Below are 20699 nucleotides of genomic sequence, written 5' to 3' on the forward strand. Positions count from 1 at the left end.
AGTGAAACTGAGTGATGTCACATGCTAACACTTTAGATTCTTTCAGGTTACAATGTCCATTTTAATCTACCTCGAAAACTACATCAACCACAATGCACCACGATCAAAACACCAAACGTGATTGGCTGCTCCTTCAAGGAAGAGCTTTGCATTTGCCGACTTAAAATCCTCCTCGTCCACTTTGCATTCATTCGGTGAGTAAACACTTATTTAACACTAAAAATGGTCTCTTAACCGTTTTACGCGAGTGTTTTTAATAGAAACAATTATATTTGCTTAAATATTATGTTAGGCACAATGAGTTATTTAGAAACGTGTTGCGTTGAACTTTCATAATATTGACAAATTGCCTAACAATGTTTCCTCATCCAAACCATTGCATCACATGTGCCTTGTCCTCAAACAGACAACATGGCTGGCAGGAAAGTGGTTGTGTTCCCCACCTCAGCGGAGCTCGGACCCGCGTTGGCCCGTCTGGTGGCCTCCCGGGCGGAGCAGGCCGTCACCTCCCGGGGCAGGTTTACCCTCGGCCTGTCCGGAGGGAGCCTGGTGACCATGCTGGGCAAAGAACTCCCAGACGTCCCCGTCCTGGACTGCAGCAAGTGGCTAGTGGGCTTCTGTGACGAGAGAGTGGTCCCATTTGACAGCCCGGACAGCACCTACGGCCTTTACAAGGTACCACTTTCTTTGCTTAAACCGGGGGTGTCCAAACTTTATCTCTACATAGGCCGTTTTTTTTATTATTATATTGGGCTATAGAATAGATTTTAAGTATGGGGGATAAGTGCCCAATTAGTTTTGACTGGGAAAGTGGGCAAGAATCATTAAATTTAATGATTTTATTGTCATTTATACAAGTATAATGAGATTTAAGTCAATGATTGGTATTCCAAATATACTTATGTATGTTTACACTAATTAAACAAACTTTTTAGGGGATAAAAAAAAGACATTTTATGGAAGATAACTCAAATTATACAGTTTTCTACATTGGTTTTGACCCCTCAACTATTGGAGAGGTGCTTGAATAGCACTGTATGATGAATTTGCGGGTCATATTCAGAGTGTCCAAGATGTGTGCAAAATTAATGTTTTTTTTTCTTTTTTTGTAGAGTGTTTTATTTCCCAAGATCAACATTCCCGAGGACGCCATCTTAGCCATTGACTTCTCGCTTCCAGTCAACGAATGCGCTGAGGATTACGCTGACAAACTGAAAAAGGTTTGCCGTTTTTGTCCGTGTTATTGAGCAAAACTGAACGTGTCTTGTTGACTCACCCAGGCTTTCCCCGATGACGACATTCCCGTTTTTGACCTGCTGCTGCTGGGTATGGGCCCCGATGGACACACCTGCTCCCTCTTCCCGGGACATCCTCTTTTGGAAGTGAGTAGACGTCCAATCCTTTTTGATGAGGAGGGCTATCAGTGACTGAATATTCAATTATAATTTGTTTTATAGCTTATTTTGTGCCTCATATTTGATTTGCAAACAAGGATTTTGCTAATAGTCCTCTTATATGGCTTTAAATTTGAATAGCTTTGTTAAAAAATATATTTTTGACTGACCAGGAGTACCAGAAGACTGTGGCTCCCATCAGCGACTCCCCCAAACCGCCACCTGAACGTGTCACCATGACCTTCCCAGTAGTGAACGCTGCCCGCTGTGCTATTTTCGTGTCCACCGGGGGAAGCAAAGCGCTCGTTTTGAAGGTTAGGAAAAAAAGCGGTATTCCATCATTTCATTGTATTAAAAAAATATACACAATGATAATAAGTAAATTGGTTGTTTTCCCACAGGAGGTACTGGAAGGACGAGAGGGTCCCCCATTCCCGGCCGCCCGCGTCTTGCCGACCAATGGGGAGCTTTTATGGCTCATCGACGAACCCGCTGCCGCCGCGTTGACGATTAAGGTGGAGAGGTTGAGTTCTGGAGACAAACTTTAGAGTTGAAGAAGTAGGAATTCATCTTTTGATTAATTTCTTTCAAAATCCACTGTATAAAACTCTTGTTTTGGAAGCGATTACAGGTTCACGTCTCTCTGGAAGCATCAGAATTCCTATGAATTAGTTTTGGATTTGTAAAGGTAGGACAATAAAACTACAAAGTTACATGTTTTTATTTGTGTTTTAAGATGTCATAGTATTTTAATGTGTATTTTCAGTCGTTTCAGGGCATTAATAACTCAACCATTTCTTTTTCTAACGTTAGACAAACTCGTAATAGCAAATTTCTTTATTTTATATCTATTGTTTTTTTTTTTTTTGTAAATATACTGCCAAGTTTGGGTGACAGGAGCAAGCACGATGACGATGGAGGCGTATAGAAAATGACAAGCCTTATCTGATTGGCCGTTGAAAACAGAAAGCTTCACCCGATTGGCCGGTGGAAGCAGGTGGTGCGGAAAGCAATATCGGAGAGGAGGGAGTGTACTCAACAAACACGTTACTATTGAACGACGGCTTTGTGATTGGTTCCATTTTTTTTCTCTCCTCCCTTTTAACACGACGCTCTCCTCCCCTTTAATTCTCAACTTTCCAGCTTTACAATTACGCTATCTTCCGATAAGTATGCACTCAAGCGTCTTGCGTGTCCAATCAAGCCGTCAAAGCTAGCTTGTGTACCCCCGTCTTGCTTTCTTTCCTTCAGTCAACATGACCCCCGGCGGCGTCCCCTTAGCTCTTTTTTGCCTGCTGTCAGTCTCATGGACGCCCTCCCTGGGCTACTTCGCCGAGGAGCGCTGGAGCCCCGAGTCTCCGCTGCTGGCTCCCCGGCTTGTCCTCGCCCTCATCTGCCGCAACTCGGAGCACTCTTTGCCGTACGTATTGGGAGCCGTTGAACGTCTAGACTACCCCAAAGACAGAATTGCCGTGTGGTAAGACAGAATTCCCCCTTCTTATACTTTGTCAAATTGTACTTGTGTACGTGCCAGTTGATGTTGTATGAGGTTATAACAATACAAAATATGTGTAATACCGTGTTATTGTGCACCACGTGCATATTGAACACTGGATATTTGTATACGTGGACGGGTAAGGGGCGGAGTTTGCGAGTTTCTGGACCAATGATGGATATTTTATGCATTTGATGCCATTGACGGAGTTAAACGTCCAATTTATTTGGACTGGGAGGTTAGATCGTTTGCTGGTAGGCTTCTGATTCCAATGGAATGGGCGATTTTGCTAGCTAATGAGGTAAGGGATTTTCATGTTCACAAATTTTACCTGAAGTTATCTGGGAGAGACTCCGGCACCCCGCGATCCTCAACAGGATGAATGAATGGTGAACTATGACAATGTTTAACATGGATGTCAAATTTCACACACATTCTCTGGAAAAATCCCAGTTGAGGCTTTGTAACACAAAACATGTATAGCTGATAAAATTAATTCATTGAATCAAAGACCAACCTTCCCAGTTAAAATAGATTGGACGTCTATCCCTATTAATGGCAGCTGATGACTGTATCCTCAAAAATACATTTTGAAAACTCAATAGTGTATACCCGAATCCCATTTTAAGTTTCACAAAAGGAAATAATTCAAGTTAGCGCTTGTATTTTTTTCCTGAAAGCGGCCTTTGCAGAACAAAAAAAAATTGGACACCTTCGATGTCAATAAAGGTGGTTAAGTTCAAGCAAAAGTGAGGGCTGGAACGTGGTTACATGCTTTTCCAGAACGTGCTGCAACAGCCCACCCGCAAGTAAGGCTCGGGGGAAAGTATGCTTGTCGCACATCAACGTTGCCTTTTTTGTGGCGGCTTTTGTGCGGGCCAACTTCTTAATTGCCTTCCACAGATTTTGGTGGTGCTCCAAGCGGACCTGACGCGGTAATGGTTTTTTTTTCCTCGTAGGGCCGTATCGTGCCGTAAACACGCATAAATGTGGAAAGTGATTTTATATACAAAAGTTAAGGTTATTTCCAAACAAGTAGCTGAGGAAAATGCAAACATTTATTGGAGAGGAAAGTACTTGTCTGGTGTTTGGCGACTAGAGATGGTGTTTTCGCATACAGGTGAAAAAATGGGGCTCATTCCAGACGGTCTGGAGTCGAGAAAAGAAAAAAAAATAGGGCAGCTGAGGCTGGATTTGTAACATAGAACTCGAACAGCTGAGGAAATGAATTTGTCAAAGCAATAAATGGATTTGGTGGAATTTTTTTGGGTGTAATGTGGGTTGTTTTTTTGACAGATGAGTTGGTTATGGTTACAAATCAAAACAAAAAAATTGGCAGAATTTTTGACTGAAAATGACTGATAAGATGTTAAATGACAGACATGCTAGCATCTTGTTAGCATTTGCTTCTAAAAAAAATATGAAAAATTGTGTTTATATTGAAATGTTTTAGGTAATGTCAAGTTAACCAGTTGCTGAGCCAAATTCTCCAAAGGGAAGGCGACAAAGCGCGTAAAAGACCTACCCCCCCCCCCCTTTACAGCAGTCCCGTTACTTGACACCCGAACGCGAGTGGCTGCTCCACAAGCCTCGTTGGCGCAGTAGGCAGCGCGTCAGTCTCATAATCTGAAGGTCGTGAGTTCGAGCCTCACACGGGGCACATGTTTTTTTATTTTTTTTTCCTCTCATCTAATGTTTACCAAAGCAGTTCTGCTGGTTTGGTCGCCAAGCCCCTCCCTCCAGCTCTTCTTTTAGTATCCTTTCCAGAAAATGAATGAGCTCAATTTCAAGGGAAATTGCCATTGTGCTTTCAGAGTAAGACATTTACAGGAATCAGACTTACAATCATTTTTTACTAGTTTTCATTTGTTTGTTTTGTCAAAAAACCTTTCCTTCCACAACCATTCATGAATATCCTTGCATTTTTTTCCTTCCTGATAGGGTGGCGACCGATCACAATGAGGACAATACCACAGCCATCCTACACGATTGGCTCATCAAAGTTCAAAATCTTTACCATTATGTGGAATGGAGGCCAAAGGAGGAGCCCAGGTTGGTGGTCTTAAAACACTTCATTTTTTTGCCCTACTGGAGTCTAAAAAGTAAACTTTTGCAGCCAATACGAGGACGAAGAAGGTCCCAAGGAATGGCCAGACCGCCGTTATGAGCACGTCATGAAACTGCGACAGGTCGCCTTGGAATCGGCCCGGGAAATGTGGGCCGACTATTTCATGGTAAGGCTCCGCCCATCCCATTTAAAAACATAAATGTTTCTTTTACATTCATAAACAACAGGGATCTTAAACCCGTGGCACAGGACCCAATTGGGTTTGATATTTGAGGGATTACTGTATTTTATTTTAAATCAAAACTATTTTTTATAGTATAGATCAATGTAGTAATATCCTAAGTATTCAAAAGTCCGATCCAGTCCTAAAAGTCATTGGCATTTCCACCAGAAATCCTTTTCATGTTCAGCAAAAAGCCTGCTCTGTATTTTCACCATCCCATAATAAGCGACGGATAAGTACAAGGACATTTTTGGCACAAGAAATCATCTCGGAATTGAACCCTTTCATATTTTGCTGTTCTTCTGCGACATCTGACGACAAAACTCCAACTTTGTTTCTATTTGTACTCTCGACCCAGGCTGGCCATCTCGGGCTATAATTAAGCAGCCTGCAACATCCAGTCAGCCTCTGCCCGACCCAAAATGGAGGTCATCTTGCCCCAACAACTTCACATTGCTCATAAATGAATGTCATTTCTTGCAGTTGATGGACTGCGACAACCTACTAACAAACCCCAAAGTCCTCTGGAATCTAATGAGTGAGAATAAGACGGTCATCGCTCCCATGTTGGATTCCCGCGGGGCTTATTCCAACTTTTGGTGCGGAATGACCAGCCAGGTATTTGCCCTTTGCTATTGCGCCAAAAAAAAGAAAACAATTTGACTCATGGTGGCTTTTCTGCAGGGTTACTACAAGCGTACCCCGGCCTACATGCCCATGAGGAAACGGGTCCGCAAGGGTTGTTTCGCTGTCCCTATGGTGCACTCCACTTTCCTGATAGACCTCAGGAAGTCAGCGTCTAAGGGGCTGGCCTTTCACCCCCCGCACCCGGACTACAACTGGGCCTTTGACGACATTATCGTCTTTGCGTATTCGGCTCGGATGGCAGGTAAAATAACACAAAACGGGATTTTTAACTAATACAGTATTCCCTCGTTTTTTGCGTTTTTTTTTTAGTCTTTTTGCGTTTTTTTGCGTTTTGCTACATGCCTAAAAATTATTCGAATTGACTTTAGCATCCATTATGGATCAAAACCTCAATGGAAGAGTTAGTAAATGGTCTCAAATACAACAAATTAAGAGTATTTGAGTTGTTTTGAAGTTTTGAGGGAAAAAAACCAAACAAAATGGGATTTTAGACTTGTACAGTATTCCCCATTTTTTGCGGTTTTTCAAATTCTGCATGTTTTTATAATATTTACCTTCACTGTGAGGCCAAATAAATGAAAACAAGACTTCATTTATTTCCACCAAAAATATGCTAATTTATGCTAACAATCTCCTTGGAATTATACCCATTTTTAGCATTTATAGTGAAATATTTTCCTCCACTAGGAGCGTCATGGGAAACAATGGAGAAAGTGTTAGATTGAAACCACTTCTATTTTAGCCTCTTCCATTTTTAAATGCGGCTATTCATAGCTGACGAGTGAAGTGTCAATGTCTAAAATTGTTGGCTTCACTACGACAAGGCACAAAACTAGCCGTTCCGCTATAATAATACGCCTCTTAGCGTACTAAATTGCTGTCGTGGTTTATGTATGGTTTGCGGTTTTACTGCCCCATACTGTGACATATACATTTGAAGTGGCTCCTTTTTCCCCCGACTCTTAAAGATAGAGATTGTTTGTTTTGGTATTGCCAAACCACATTAAAAATAGTATGTTTCTGCATTTTTTTTTTCCACCTGACAGATGTCCAGATGTTCGTATGCAACCAAGAGACGTACGGTTACGTCCCCGTGCCACTTCGTTCCCATAATACTTTGCAAGATGAGGCCGAGAGCTTCACACATTGCCTAATGGAGGTTAACGGTGAGCTTTTAATGTGACTTTTTGGGGAGATTAAACCCGTAAATGACGCAAATGTCCCCCGGTAGTCCGACACCCCCTGCCGTTGCCGTCCCAATACGTGGCGGCTCCCTCCAAACGGCCGGACAAAATGGGTTTTGACGAGGTAAGTGAAGAAGAGGCGCTGTTTGTTGTATTATAGAGGTGGTGGTTGAAAAAGGGGCGGGGTTTGTTTGGGCAGGTTTTCATGATTAATCTGCGGAGAAGGAGCGATCGGAGGGAACGTATGCTGAGGGCGCTGCATCAACAGGAGATTGATTGTAAGGTCACGGAGGCTGTGGATGGGAAGTGAGTACATGTTTATGTTTTTTGAAATGTTATTTTTATTATTTTTTTAATGTTCTTGGCTTTTTTTGTGATTTCACCATTTTTTGCCCACCCCTAGTGTCTCTTTTTATCTCACCCAGCTGTTTTTTTTAACAAATCAGACAATATACGCTGCAAAAAGGGTGAAAAATCAAATAGAAATAATTTTTGAATGAACAATGAACTAATTATCAGAATAATAGTTTGTTAATGTAATAATTTGTTAATTATTACATTGTTTTTGGGAGGACAGGTAAATACGTAAACAAAACATGAATTAATCATGATTGAAGTTTGACATTTCACAACATATTAATGATTCATTTGAATTCTAATTGAAAAAAATACATTTTCCAGTTCTCGATGTAAAATCTAAAAATGAGCCAAGATGGCGACACGCACGGGCCTAGTGGCTCTTTGCTCTCCCACCAATTCCATTATACACAGTTGTGTATAATGACTATAAAGGCTTTTGATTTTATTGATTTGACATGTCTCTTTACTTACTTTTTCTCCAGTACTCAAACTCCCTTCCTCAATAATTTCTTGTGTGTGTGTTTTTTAAGGGCATTAAATATGAGCGACATCCAAGCTATGGGCATCCACATGCTAGCAGGCTACAGCGACCCTTACCACGGCCGTCCGCTAACTAAAGGAGAGCTAGGATGCTTCCTTTCACACTACAACATCTGGAAAGAGGTCAGTCAGTTTAACCATCCGTAATGAGCCTTGCCATTAACGGACTTGCAATTAACCAACTTTGGCAGATCGTAGAACGCGGCTTGCCCACTTCGCTGGTGATCGAAGACGATCTACGCTTCGAGGTCTTCTTTAAACGACGTCTCATGTACTTAATGAGCGACATCGCGGATGAAGGACTGGACTGGGATCTCATGTATGTTGTTTTTTTTCCCCTCCATTGTGATATTTTGAATTAAATGCTCTTTATTTTGGCAGCTACATCGGCCGTAAGCGGATGCAAGTGGACCATTCGGAGAAAGCCGTGCCCAACGTCCACAACCTGGTGGAGGCCGACTATTCCTATTGGACGTTAGGGTATATGATATCCTTGCAAGGGGCCAAGAAGTTGTTAAAAGCTGAGCCTTTAAAGAGGGTCTTGCCGGTGGATGAGTTTCTACCCATCATGTTTAATAAACATCCAGTGTAAGTATGAAAAATTTTTTTTTTTTTACGGTAATCCCTCGATTATCGCGGTTCATGGAGATCACACATGGCCGCGATAGACAAAAAAAGTAGGGTCAACCCAATTAAATCAATAAATAAATTAGATACATTTACAATTTACAATTAAAATATGTATATATAGATATGGTATATCTATATATTTTTATTCCAAATATTTTTTGCAAATTTATGCATGGATTTTCACATTTTTATGAACTTACAAAAAAAGTCAGATTAAGGAAAAAATATTGTGAAGTTGTACTGGACTAAAATCTTACATTTTTGAAAGAAATGTTATCCATTATTAGTCACAAAATACCCCAAATTCCAACTTGTTGCATATTAGGAGCTAACTGACAGTAAGCACCCTTTAGCTTAGCATTCTACTTTCCTTAGCAAAAAAAAAGTCAAAATATGTCAATGAAATGATTCAAATATTCAATTTCATCTTCTTAACAGATGTCCAGTTTTGATGTTTGTGATTTATTTGTGGCGGCAGGTCGGATTACATGGATCAGTTCGAGACACGGGACCTGAAAGCCTTCTCGGCGGAGCCCCTACTGGTGTACCCCACACACTACACGGGAGACTCGGGCTACATCAGCGACACGGAGACGTCCACCGTGTGGGACAACGACCAAATCCGCACCGACTGGGACCGGGGACACTCGGGAAAAACTCGGGAGCAGGCCCGGCTCAGCGCAGAGGCCCAGAACTCCGACGTACTGCAGTCGCCCTTGGACAGCGCGGCGCGGGACGAGCTATGAGACCCCCCCCTCGACGGAAAAAGTACCCCTTTTTTTTGTGTTCTATCGGCACTAGACTTGCCACGCGATTTGGCATTTGCAGTACCCAGCATGCGTCTGTCATACAGAAAAATGGCGTTAAACTGTGAAGCAGAAGAGCAGTTTAGTAAACATACGTCTGCTAATTTTCCCATTGCAGTATGTGACATTCAGGGGCCCAAAAAAAAGTAGGAAAAATGAACTCTAACAGTGAACGACAAGTCAAAACAACTTGTAGGGCTATTTTTAGTTGTTAGTTAGGATTTTTTTATATTATATAACTATAAATATGTTTTTAAATGAATATGATGCTTTTAAAAGCTAAATTAGAGAAATTCTAATGAATAAAAACTACACAAGTATTTTTTTTGTTTATTTTTTTAACTCATTTTACTGCAGAATATAATTAATTTTAATTTTAAAAATTTATGACAGTTCATTGGCTGTTATCTCTCCTGATTGGACGTTTTATGGCAGTCAATGAGTTCCGATTGGATGGCAGTCAATGAGTTAATAAATGATAGCCATCTGCCTTGTACTCTCTATCGCCACCTATGCAATTTTCCACTTGGCCACATCAGCTTGGGCGGCCACCTCAAAGCATTTGCAGATGCGTATCAAAGACACGCACACCCGCATTAAAATGTCTTCTATCTGGTGGTTAAACATCTGCGTTCATTTGATGGAAGGTTACTTCAATGAGATGAGACGTAAGATTTTTTTTTTCCACCTTGCTCATTACGTCTCTTTTTCGCCTCCATGTTAAACACTCTATAATAATGACATTTACTGTTTGCATGCGAGCCGTGGGGAGATAAAATAGCCTTCACTTGCGTGATAAAAGTAGCATTTGAAAGGAAAATGCGCATTTTATGTCTTTCACGTCTGTAATTACGTGTTGAGATCAGTAGCAGTGGGTTTATGCTACGACAACTTCGTTCAGTAAAAAGTTTTTCAAAAGTGCTAAATAGGCTTCTCTCAGCACCGACTATAACCTTAAAATAAATATAACAGACTATGTCAATGGTCGAAAAAATATGATTATAGTCCGGAAAATACAGTATTTATTTTCCAGATTTTTAAAAATGTTTCAAAAAGTACTTGAAAAAACTTTTTTTAAATAGGGGAATATGTGTAGAATATTCTTTATGCCTTTCTAATCTCCATTAGAATTTTTCCAGCCATGATGGATTTCCACAGGCCGCTAAAAGTGAAGAAGTGGCCCAGATCTGGCCCTCACCCCGCCACTTTGACACCAATATTTTACTGCATCCACTCAACCTACAACGCATTTTTGAGGGAATGTGGCAGTACCCTAAGAAAATCCACAAAACCTCGGGACTCCACCTGAGAATGTCCTAACCTGGGATCAAACCCAAATCTCAGAAATGCGAGCCGGCCCTGACAACCACCCCTCCAACGAACCACCGCCCGCCCTTCATGACACAGTAAACTCCATTTATGTTGTCCAATGTCGACAAGCACGATAAATGTGTCATTTGCATCTTAACCGATCATGGGCAAGCGTTTCTCTTTTGCATCATCTGATCTGAAACGCAAGTAGGTGTGGCCTGTAGCCGCGCTTCCTCTTCCTCTAGCGCACAACAGAACAATGTGACGGCGTTCCAACGTGACCTCTCGCCAAAATCGGCCATCTCCAAGCGACGGCGTGTTCCCAAAGGTCGTCTGACCCCGAAGGTGGCGTCCTAGAGGTCAAGATGGAAGGTCCTGCGTCCCCTCTGGCGTCCCCTCTGGCGTCCTCTCCGGCGACCGGTGAGCAGAAAATCTCTTAAATTTATTCCATTTCATTTTTCTCACTACTAATTGGGCAAAAGTGTCTTTTAACTTTGAGAATAATAATAATGTGAGCTTTTTCTTCTGTTGGTGCAACATCCTCTTTAGCAAAGCCGCGCCGACGGACTTCCCGAAAATCATGTTATTGACGCACTTTTATTAACAAAACTTTTATATTAGATTAGATTAGATTAGGACTTTATTTCATCCCGTGTTTGGGAAATTTAGAGCGACGACAATGAATGAATGGTGATTTAGTGACTTTGTAACGTTAGCTAAAACGTTGAGCTATTCAAAAGTTGACTTTTGACAAAGTAAGTTTTTAATTCTTTCTCAAATATTCATCTTTATCCTATTTTTTATATCCTTATAAATCAATTTCTAAACAAAAATGTGTACCAAAGCCTAATCTGCCATTGACGTTACATTAAAATGATTGAAAACAAAAATATACTGATAAAAACCCTAAGTATACTATACTATTATCGCCCCAAAATGATACTCTAAGTAGATCTACTTTGTCGTTTGGGTTACAATTCACCAAAATAACGGTCAGCCACCAACTTAACAAAACAAGAGAAATTTGGGAGGACTTCTTTTGCAATTCAGCAAATGATTTGTTCACTTCTCCACTCACTTTTTTTTGTTTTTTTTTAAGATCAAGAGACGCATCCTGAATGCAGAACTTTGTCAACTGCAAACAGGATGTGGTCGGACAACCAGAAGACATTTGTCTTCTTCTCGTTTGTCGTCCCCACAACATTTTAAAACATACAAAAATCAAAATAACATGACTTTTTGAATGGCAAATTGCCTCAAAACATTTGCTTAAAACTGATTGGATGTCAATGGAGTCGATTTTAAGCAATTGGTTGATAATGTAAATATATTTTTGACATCTTTGTCATTTTCAGAGGTCGTCAAAATGCCGCTGAAAAGTGAAACCAAGCGATACAGCGAGATCTTCCGAGATTTTGACAATCTGGACTTGTCTTTTGTTACCATGTAAGTACTTTGCTTATAAAAATGAAATTATAATCTCATATTCTTCATCCAAATGTGCTTATTTTATTATTTTTAGTGATAAAGAAGATCTTCTGGCTGATGCTTTGGAGTTCAACCCGCAAAATATCAACGAGGGAAGTACGGAAATCAGCGGGCGGGAACCAGCTGTAAGTAAACATTTCATTTTTGTTTTATTTATACTACTTCATTTCTTGGAATAATATTTTTTTTTGCTTTAGGATTGCTGCGCAAGCCTCGACGGCGACGGAAATAAATCAGGTGAGTCTCATTTAAAGTTTTTTATTTTTATTTTTTTACCAAATGTCTGAATGGCACCAAAACACGGGTGTCAAACCTGTGGTTCGGGGGCCACAGTTTTGACATGAAATTGAGAATAACATCATTTTATATAGTCGTTAATTTTAAAAATTATTTCACTCATTAGCATGGACATTAGTTCCGTCCTAGGACATAAAATTTGACCATTTTTCTCTTTTAATGCACAAAAACATTCGTGTAAAAATACTGATAATTTAAATGATTGAACAAATAAAGGCAGAAATACAGGTAGTAGCATTCTGGCTAATTTATAATCAAATAATGTATCCAAAATCCCTAAAAAGTACATTTCCAGCATGAATCACAACTGTACTTCAGTAGTAGGACAAAATAAGGTTTATAAAATCATTAAAAAAAGTTACCATTGGCAAGTATTCCAGTATAAACTTGTCTATTAATGCCAATGATTAAATAGTTAAATAGTTTTTTTCATCCAGTTTGTGTTTGAGTTGTAATTGCAGTGCGGTAATGAGATTAAATTAAGATTAAACAGGAGGTGTTCCACCCGCGTGTGGTCAACAAAAACGGGAGGTCCAAAAAAAGCAACCACTAAACTTGCCACGCATGACAATTTGTTTTTGTTTTTTTGGGGCCGAGCACAGCGGGGGAGGACGGAGTGTTTTGGAAGCCACAATTGGAAGGTGCAAGGGGGCGCCACATCGTTTAGCCGCTAACCGCGTCTCGGCGCTAGGCTTCGTTTTTTTTTCCTTTCTTATGCAACTTTTAAAAAGACTAAGAATGTATTTTTCACAATGTGTAATCATAGAGAAATACGTCAATTATAGCCAAAACTTCTCTAGTGGGTGGTTGGATTTTAACTCATTGGCTGACATTGACATCTATGGCCACCTGTGGCGCTGCAGCACGATTATTGACTCCTGATCTATCTCTGGCGGGTCATGGCAGGGGTGCTCGGACGTTTGGTCGCTGGTCCTTTGGTCGTCGGTCTTTTGGTCCTTTGGTCAAATGGTGACAGATGGTTACTGTTTAATATCTAAGTAGTGTTTAATATCTAAGTACTGTTTCATATCTAAGTACTCTTTAATATCTAAATACTCTTTAATATCTATATACTCTTTAATATCTAAGTACTGTTTAATATCTAAGTAGTGTTTAATATCAAAGTACTGTTTAATATCTAAGTACTGTTTAATATCCTAGTATTGTTTAATATCCAAGTACTGTTTAATATCTAAGTACTGTTTAATATCTAAGTACTGTTTAATATACAAATACTGTTTAATATTTAAGTACTGTTTAATATCTAAGTACTGTTTAATATCTAAGTACATTTGACCGGCGACCAAAAGACCAGCGACCAAACGTCCGGTCATGCATGGCAGCCAACGTGTTGATTACCCATCATTCCTTTGGGCACCCTGTTACCTGGCGGGCGGCCAAGCCGGGAATCTTCTCAGGGCTAGCGACCTGTGCTCATTCCCGCTAATCCTCCAGCGAGGATCCGCTCCAGTATCGATTCGGAAAGCCTGAGTGAGCACTTTTTTGGCGGAGTGATGTCGAAGGGGGGGGCGTTAAACTTGCCGACGCCCTTCCGGCGGACGGCCTTTTTTCCAAAACATTCCGGAAAGAGCTTTTTTAGCGCTCGGTGGACAACTTAGCCGCAAACTATGATTGGCCTGAGCTCCGGCGATGGGAAAAGGATCGATTCGGGATCCCCGGCAAGATGCTGACGTACTCTGTTTCAGTCCACGAGGCCGACTCGGCGCTCTGCGGCTGCGAGGACGGCGTGGAGGCCGCCTTGCAGTACGCCAAGATGTGGTGTCGCTACGCTAAAGATCTTCTGGCCTGGATGGAGAAGAAGCTCAACTTGGGTGAGTCAATGGGGGGTCCTCCCATTGGTGGAAAATTGAGTTATTTATTACTTAATTTTCCTTCAAATGGGACATAATGACGATGACATATTTTTATGGCGAGTTGAAAGGATGGCGAGATGACACACACACACGCAGAAAGGATTAGTTAAGGAGGATTAGTCGCCTGGAATGAGGTTACTGGAGGTGACAGGTTGTTGTGAGGAAAGGACAACAGTACTAAAGTGTTACTGTATTTACAGTTTATATGCGCATTTAAATATGACATGCACGAAACTGCAATTTGACGGCGCCGTGACGTGATGATGTCATGACTAAATGGCACTGTTGCGTCATGACCCAATGGCACAGTGACATGATGACGTCATGAGAAAATGGTACCATGACATGTTGACGTCATGACAAAATGGCACCATGACATGATGATGTCATGACAAAATGGCACTGTGACATGATGACGTCATGAGAAAATGGCACAGTGAAGTCATGACGCAGGCAAATGTGGCCGATATGGTCATCTATTTTAGAAAAACAGATAAAACGCTAATCAATATTAATTTTGATGTTTATAAATGATATTTATGAAGATAAAAACATACATATCTTGCATAAAATGTAAAAAAAACTCAATGTAACTTTGGCTGTATGTTTTGGATAGAACAAGAATTTGCCAAAAATGTCCTGAAGATATCAGAAGCAGCAAAAAGCAGCTTGGCCTCGCAGGTAAGCCAGCGACTCGGACGCCATCACAGTTTGTTCCAACCACGTTCCTAAGCGGTCGTCATTCCATTCGGCAGGAAACCATGCCGCTGCACTTTATCTACACGCTGGCTCTGGAACAAGACGTGAAGAACAGCGCCAACTCCCGGAAGACGTCGGAACTGGTGCAAAACCGCTGTTACCAAGTAGGAATTGCCACACGGCCTGGCGTTTTGTGTCCGGGTTTTGTCAAATTGTTAATCCGCTGTCTCCTATTCATCCCCCAGGCTTTGGCTGCTAAGAGAAATGAGATCGATAAATGGCGGCGGGAATTCAAGGAACAGTGGGCCAGGGAGCAGAGGAAGATGGTGAGTCAATAATCGAGGGATTACTTTACACCCAAAATCAACATGTAGTGGCTGGATTTAAAAAAAAATAACAATAAATGCCTATTTGTTGTGTTTGTCAGAACGAAGCAGTGACGGCACTGAAAAAGTCTCGGCAGCAATATTTCCAGCGCTGTGAAGAGTTGGAGAAGGCTAAAGCTATCACGGCTAAAATTGCAGACGACACGGGTACCAACAAAAGGAGGAAGTCCAAGGATGAAGCCCGATCCAAGGCAAGTCACACTGAAAAATCACCATTAGGACATCCCTAGCAATGCTACAAATTGTTATGCTAGCAGCCTCCCCCAAAAATGTACATCTCACTCTGGTTGTTACACCACTATTTGGAGAATTACTTAGTGGGCGGGGCAACAAAACAATATCAACATTGAGACATCCCTAGCAATGTTATGTGGGCAGACTAGGGGCTAAATAGGATTTAATTTCATTATTTAGCCTTTTCTTGCACATTTTTAGCTGTAATTGGCTGCTAAATCTCTCAATGTAGAATTTCTAGGCCCTCTTTTTAAAATTTTGACTGTAATTTTCCAATGGATTCAGGTTTTGGAGTCAGAGCTGCTGTACCGGCAATGCGTGTACGACGCCAGAGTTCACCAAGATGAACTGGTGAAGGTCAAGGAGAGAATCATCTCACACACCCGCAAGCTGATCTGCCAAGGAGACACGGTGCTCAAGCAGGTTTGGTTCCGCCACAGCGCCACCATCTCACCCCGTCCCTTAACGTCCTTAACCATAACCCGGCAGGCCACGGTCAACATGCTCTACTACCAACGGCAACAGACGGAGCCAGTGCCTCTGGGCTATCACCACCTAGAGGTGACCTGCCGCTCGCTGGAGCCCGGCGAGCCCTACCTGACGTACGTCCGCGGTAGGCGGCGACGGGAGGCGCCGCAGCAGATCTTCTCCTTCCAGGAGTATGTTCATCAGGGAAAACGGTGAGTGAGCTTCACTCTTACTTTTCATCAGGAAAGACATTTTATTCCGTACAAAAAATACCCTGTAAACGTAAAAAATGCTTGTTTTTAGCCTATTAGCAATTATGCTAATCACAATAACCAGATTTTTTTTAAATGTTTATTTTTAACATATTGACTCTACTTTTTTGGTCTTAGGAACAAGCGTAAAAGCAACAACTCGTCCCCTCACACGGATGAAAGTCCTTCCAGATACGGTAACACAGCTCATTTCAACCCTAAAACATTTGGTTTGTCCGAATGCGGACCAATCGAAGCTAATTGTATGCTAATAATGGCGGTTGCTCGTCTGCTCAACAGGGAGATTTGGATGCAGTGACGGCGAGAGTTTTGGCGGAAGTTTGGAATCTCTGTCTAGCCCCGGTAAGTGCACGTCAGTCGGAATCGGCGCCATTGAAACGTCATAACGTATCGTCTTTTTCTAAAACTTTGCAGCTCCCGGTCACAGACGACTCCAAAGAACGACGTACAACGTGATCGCCGACGACGTGGACGACCGTGACGTGCCGTCTGAATCTGGTTTGTGAGCTTTACGGAAACTTCCTCTGGCCAAGGTGGACCCTCCCACCATTTAGTTTATCACTTGTATGGCAAGTGATATAACATAAGAACCAAAAAAGTAGTCAACAAATAGTCTTCATATTTGCTTTGATTTACTTTCTAAAGGAAAAGCACATGTTAATGAACATATTCATGTTAATTGTCATTTTCAGTTTTTGGGTTTTTTTTAATAGACACAAATCTGATTACTACAGTATCAGAATGAGCCGAAATGGCTTATCAGAGCCAAAAAATTATATAGTCGCAACATGAATCATGATATTTATTAGCTCATTTGTCACAATTTATGACCATTCCTTTCTAGAGTGCTTGGACGGGCGTCCAATCAGGTCTCGCGACCCATCCCGTGCGGCACTCACTCACCGACTGAGGAAATTGAAGAGCAAGATTGTCAAATGCAGGCACTGCGACAACTACATTTACGTCAACGGCGTGGAATGCGAGGAGGTGGGTGGACAAAACCAAAGCCCCCATTTTTTTCCCCTTTTTTTATCCAAACTTAAAGTGACGGCGTTCCGCTTTGTTGGCGCCCTCAGTGCGGGCTGGGCTTGCACAGGAAATGCATGGAAGCGTGTCAGACGGAATGCTGCAACCAGAAGGGGAAGCTGTTTGGCGTCCGCTTGTCTCTGTTGCTACGGGACGCCGCGGACGATGTCCCCCTGGTGGTGAGGCGGTGCACTGCCGAGATCGAGAATCGAGCCCTCTCCTTACAGGTATTCAAGAATTCTTCTGCTTTTAACATTCTACTCCATTAACTGTGACCAAGTAGGATAAAGTGGGTCAGAAAATAAATAGTCCTTGCATGAGAGGTAAATAATTAGTGTTAAGTGTATTTTACGTTCTCGATTGCTGTTACTGTCCCTTGCCCCTAGGGGGTGTATCGAGTGAGTGGTTCCAAACCTCGTGTCCAAAAGCTGTGCCAGGCCTTGGAGGACCTCAAGGAAGACGTAGACCTGTCGGAGGTGTCGCCACACGACGTCACCTGCGTCCTCAAGCATTTCCTAAAGGAGGTATGGTGCCCAAGTGGACCCTGTCCGGCCTGGTGTTTGAATTTCTTGGTTTGATCCTTTAGCTGCCGGAGCCCCTGCTGACCTCAGAGCTTTACGACGAGTTCATGGCGGCGGGGAGGAGAGTCCAAAATTTGGGCGACTGGGATTCCGTGCAGGACGGCAAGCAATTTGGCGACGTGGTTCGAGACCTGCAACGACTTCTGCGTAAACTCCCACCATCCAATTACGGCACTTTGCGACATCTCATAATTCATCTTCATAAGTAAGTTTCACAAAACAGACACAAAAAAAGAGAACTTGAATAAACTCCAACTTCAGAGACTTTAACATTTGCAAGTTAAAGTATTCCAAAAATGGATACAAAAATACTCTCAAAATTACCTCAAGCAGACACCATTTTTACTTATATAATAATAACTTGTTATAACTAACATCTGTAGTTAGCATGGTATAGGCTCCAGCACCCCCTGCGACCCTTGTGAGGATAAATGGCTTAAAAAGTGCAAAAGACAATACACATTCTCTTTCTTGCCAAATTTAGAGCACAATTTGACCTTCATATTCCCCTATTCGACTATTTCTGTTCCCTATTTGAAACATGGCACTCACTCCAGCACCCCCTTCTGTGCCGCAGAGTTTCCTCCAACCGGGACAACAAGATGTCTGCCTGCAATTTGGGCATCGTCTTCGGTCCGACTCTGTTGCGCCCCCTAGTGTGCACGGAGGAGCCTTCCGTGGCCCTGCAGGAAAACACCTATCAAGCCCTGCTGGTGGAATTCCTCATTTCACGACATGATTGGGTCCTGCCTTCCAGTCAGACGTCCCCCCCGCCCGGGGGTGCCGGCCCTCTGGACGTAGACGTCGAGGGCAGGGCGGCAGAGCAAGGGAGTGCCTCTAGGGAGCGCCCTCACTCGCTAGAGGTGAGTTTTGCCTTATTTACGTTGGAATGAAGTCAGTAGGCTGTTGCTTTGCTATGTGTGTCGCTTTGTTTACTCGTTATGCTTCACACTTGTTGTTTCAGCTGCAACAATATTTGGCTCACTACTAAACAATATGAAAAAATGTCGAAAACGTGCTTAGACAACCCGAATGTAAGACGACCTCTCAAATGTCATCCCAACAGAGTGAGAGCATGAAGAGAGAGTCGAGCGAAGGTTATATATCCGACAAGTCGTCGTCCAATGAGGCGGTGGACAAGCTCGGCCCCGAAGCCAATGACAGAGCAGGTAGGCGGGGCCAATTCTGTTGAGCGCCGACAACAACTTCGAAAAGTTAGCAATGATTTTTGCTCCAGCTGGAAAGCCTTCACTTACCTTTCCTTTCCCTTAATTGTATTCTTTTTCTGCTTCATTTTAAAGCGCTATTGTTGTTGCTTAGCACTTGCACTTTTTCTTTTTATATTGTCTATTTTTGTTTTTTTTTTTACCACATTTACCTTAATTAAACACCCAGATTACCACCTTTACAATATCATTACCTATATAATTTACTGTATATTTCTCAAGTGTGTACAAGTCATGATAAATTCATCATATAAATTAGTTAAAAAGTAAATGTAATTACATTGGTTTTGTTAATTATACATATTAAATTCAAAATGCATTTCAAAGAATACAATAACCTTTTACTAACTTACTCCCCAATCCCTTTAATTTACAATAATTCGGAATATTGTTTAGCTAACACAGCTAGCATCGCGCTAGCTTGAGTGACCTTTAATGCTACCCCTGATTGACTTTATTTAACCCCCCAAAAAAATAATGATACCCCTTTTTTTGTGACATCCCAGTCCTGGTTGTGAGCGGACAGGACCACCCGACGGGGGTCCCGACCCCCGACAAACCCCAGTACCGCTTCACCCGGCAACCCGTCAAGTACCAGCGCCATCCCAACGGCAGGGGCCGAGCCCCCGGCCAGCGGAGCCGCGAAGCGCCACGTCCCGCCGCACCTTCCGGGCCAGCGCCGGGAAGTGCCGACAGCAGTCGAAGTTCCTCCCCGGAGCGAGCCGCCCGGCTGCCCGAGTCGGGTGATGTCCCACCACCCGGCGAGGAAGCCCCGCCCCTCAGCCCCCGGGACGTTGTGCAGCAAATGCTGGGACTGGACCTAGTGGCGGACGTCGAGAGGAAGGCCCGGCCTGGGTCTCTTCTTCCGGAACAGCGCTTGACCACGCCCGTGCACACCATCCTATCTGGGCTCAAATTAAGGCGGAGCCAATCCGGCAAGGACGAACAACTTTTCGTATGAGGGACGCCACCAAATGATCTTTTTCATTGGAAAACGCAACAAGAGCGCACCTGAATGAACAATGTGCGCTAGCAAAGCTAGTCAGAAACTGACTGACAATAATTTGACGGAATTTGATGGTTGGTTTCTGACTTCAGTTTATCTTTTAGTCCCATTTTACATTTAAATATGGCTGAAAATGACTATTCAAATGTCAAAAAAGTCCATCAAAAACTCAAAATACTGTGTTTATTTCCAAAAAATTCCTGGCAAGCCATTAAAACCCCCTGTTTAATTCGGCTCCAGCACCCCCGGTGACCCTTGTGAGGATAATGTTCCAGAAAATGAGTGAAAAACCAGGACTAGTATACACTTTTCCTTTTTTGTTATTATCTTGTTGCACTGCTCATGTCTGCCCACAGGAGGGTGTAGTTTTACTAAAACAACCTTGAATGAATGGGCGTCTCGAAACCAACTTTTAAGACTTGTCTTCTTTTTTTTAATTGATTTACAACTTGTTGTTTTCATCACAAGCCAACGTCTGACGTC

At 42.3% G+C, this 20699-nt stretch overlaps 3 protein-coding genes and 1 non-coding gene across 4 annotated transcripts; all 4 read left to right on the plus strand.

Moving 5' to 3' along the window:
• The first annotated feature begins 40 nt into the window (after window positions 1–40).
• On the plus strand, window positions 41–2107 carry pgls (6-phosphogluconolactonase). The gene is made up of 6 exons (XM_077734503.1): window positions 41–194; window positions 407–675; window positions 1113–1220; window positions 1281–1382; window positions 1568–1708; window positions 1796–2107. The coding sequence occupies exons 2-6, from the start codon at window positions 412–414 to the stop codon at window positions 1940–1942; spliced, it is 762 nt and encodes a 253-aa protein (XP_077590629.1). The 5' UTR covers window positions 41–194; window positions 407–411; the 3' UTR covers window positions 1943–2107.
• A 146-nt stretch (window positions 2108–2253) lies between these two features.
• On the plus strand, window positions 2254–9668 carry colgalt1a (collagen beta(1-O)galactosyltransferase 1a). Its single transcript, XM_077734502.1, has 12 exons — window positions 2254–2871; window positions 4831–4941; window positions 5006–5123; window positions 5664–5798; window positions 5865–6069; window positions 6875–6994; window positions 7060–7136; window positions 7212–7318; window positions 7903–8035; window positions 8104–8231; window positions 8294–8500; window positions 9021–9668. Exons 1-12 carry the CDS (start codon window positions 2651–2653, stop codon window positions 9286–9288), a joined length of 1830 nt encoding a protein of 609 aa, XP_077590628.1. The 5' UTR covers window positions 2254–2650; the 3' UTR covers window positions 9289–9668.
• trnam-cau (transfer RNA methionine (anticodon CAU)) lies at window positions 4477–4549 on the plus strand. Its single transcript has one exon. It is a non-coding gene; the product is annotated as a tRNA-Met (tRNA).
• Window positions 9669–9778: 110 nt separating the features above from the next.
• On the plus strand, window positions 9779–20606 carry gmip (GEM interacting protein). The gene is made up of 20 exons (XM_077734477.1): window positions 9779–11079; window positions 12015–12105; window positions 12182–12272; window positions 14045–14276; window positions 14935–14999; window positions 15074–15181; window positions 15263–15343; window positions 15445–15594; window positions 15923–16060; window positions 16127–16317; window positions 16495–16553; window positions 16657–16719; window positions 16792–16875; window positions 17222–17364; window positions 17454–17630; window positions 17790–17927; window positions 17990–18189; window positions 18562–18847; window positions 19051–19153; window positions 19717–20606. Exons 1-20 carry the CDS (start codon window positions 11025–11027, stop codon window positions 20169–20171), a joined length of 2910 nt encoding a protein of 969 aa, XP_077590603.1. The 5' UTR covers window positions 9779–11024; the 3' UTR covers window positions 20172–20606.
• Window positions 20607–20699: the final 93 nt, after the last annotated feature.

The sequence above is a fragment of the Stigmatopora nigra genome, chromosome 15 (assembly GCF_051989575.1).
Source record: "Stigmatopora nigra isolate UIUO_SnigA chromosome 15, RoL_Snig_1.1, whole genome shotgun sequence".
In the NCBI taxonomy this organism is placed as follows: domain Eukaryota; kingdom Metazoa; phylum Chordata; class Actinopteri; order Syngnathiformes; family Syngnathidae; genus Stigmatopora; species Stigmatopora nigra.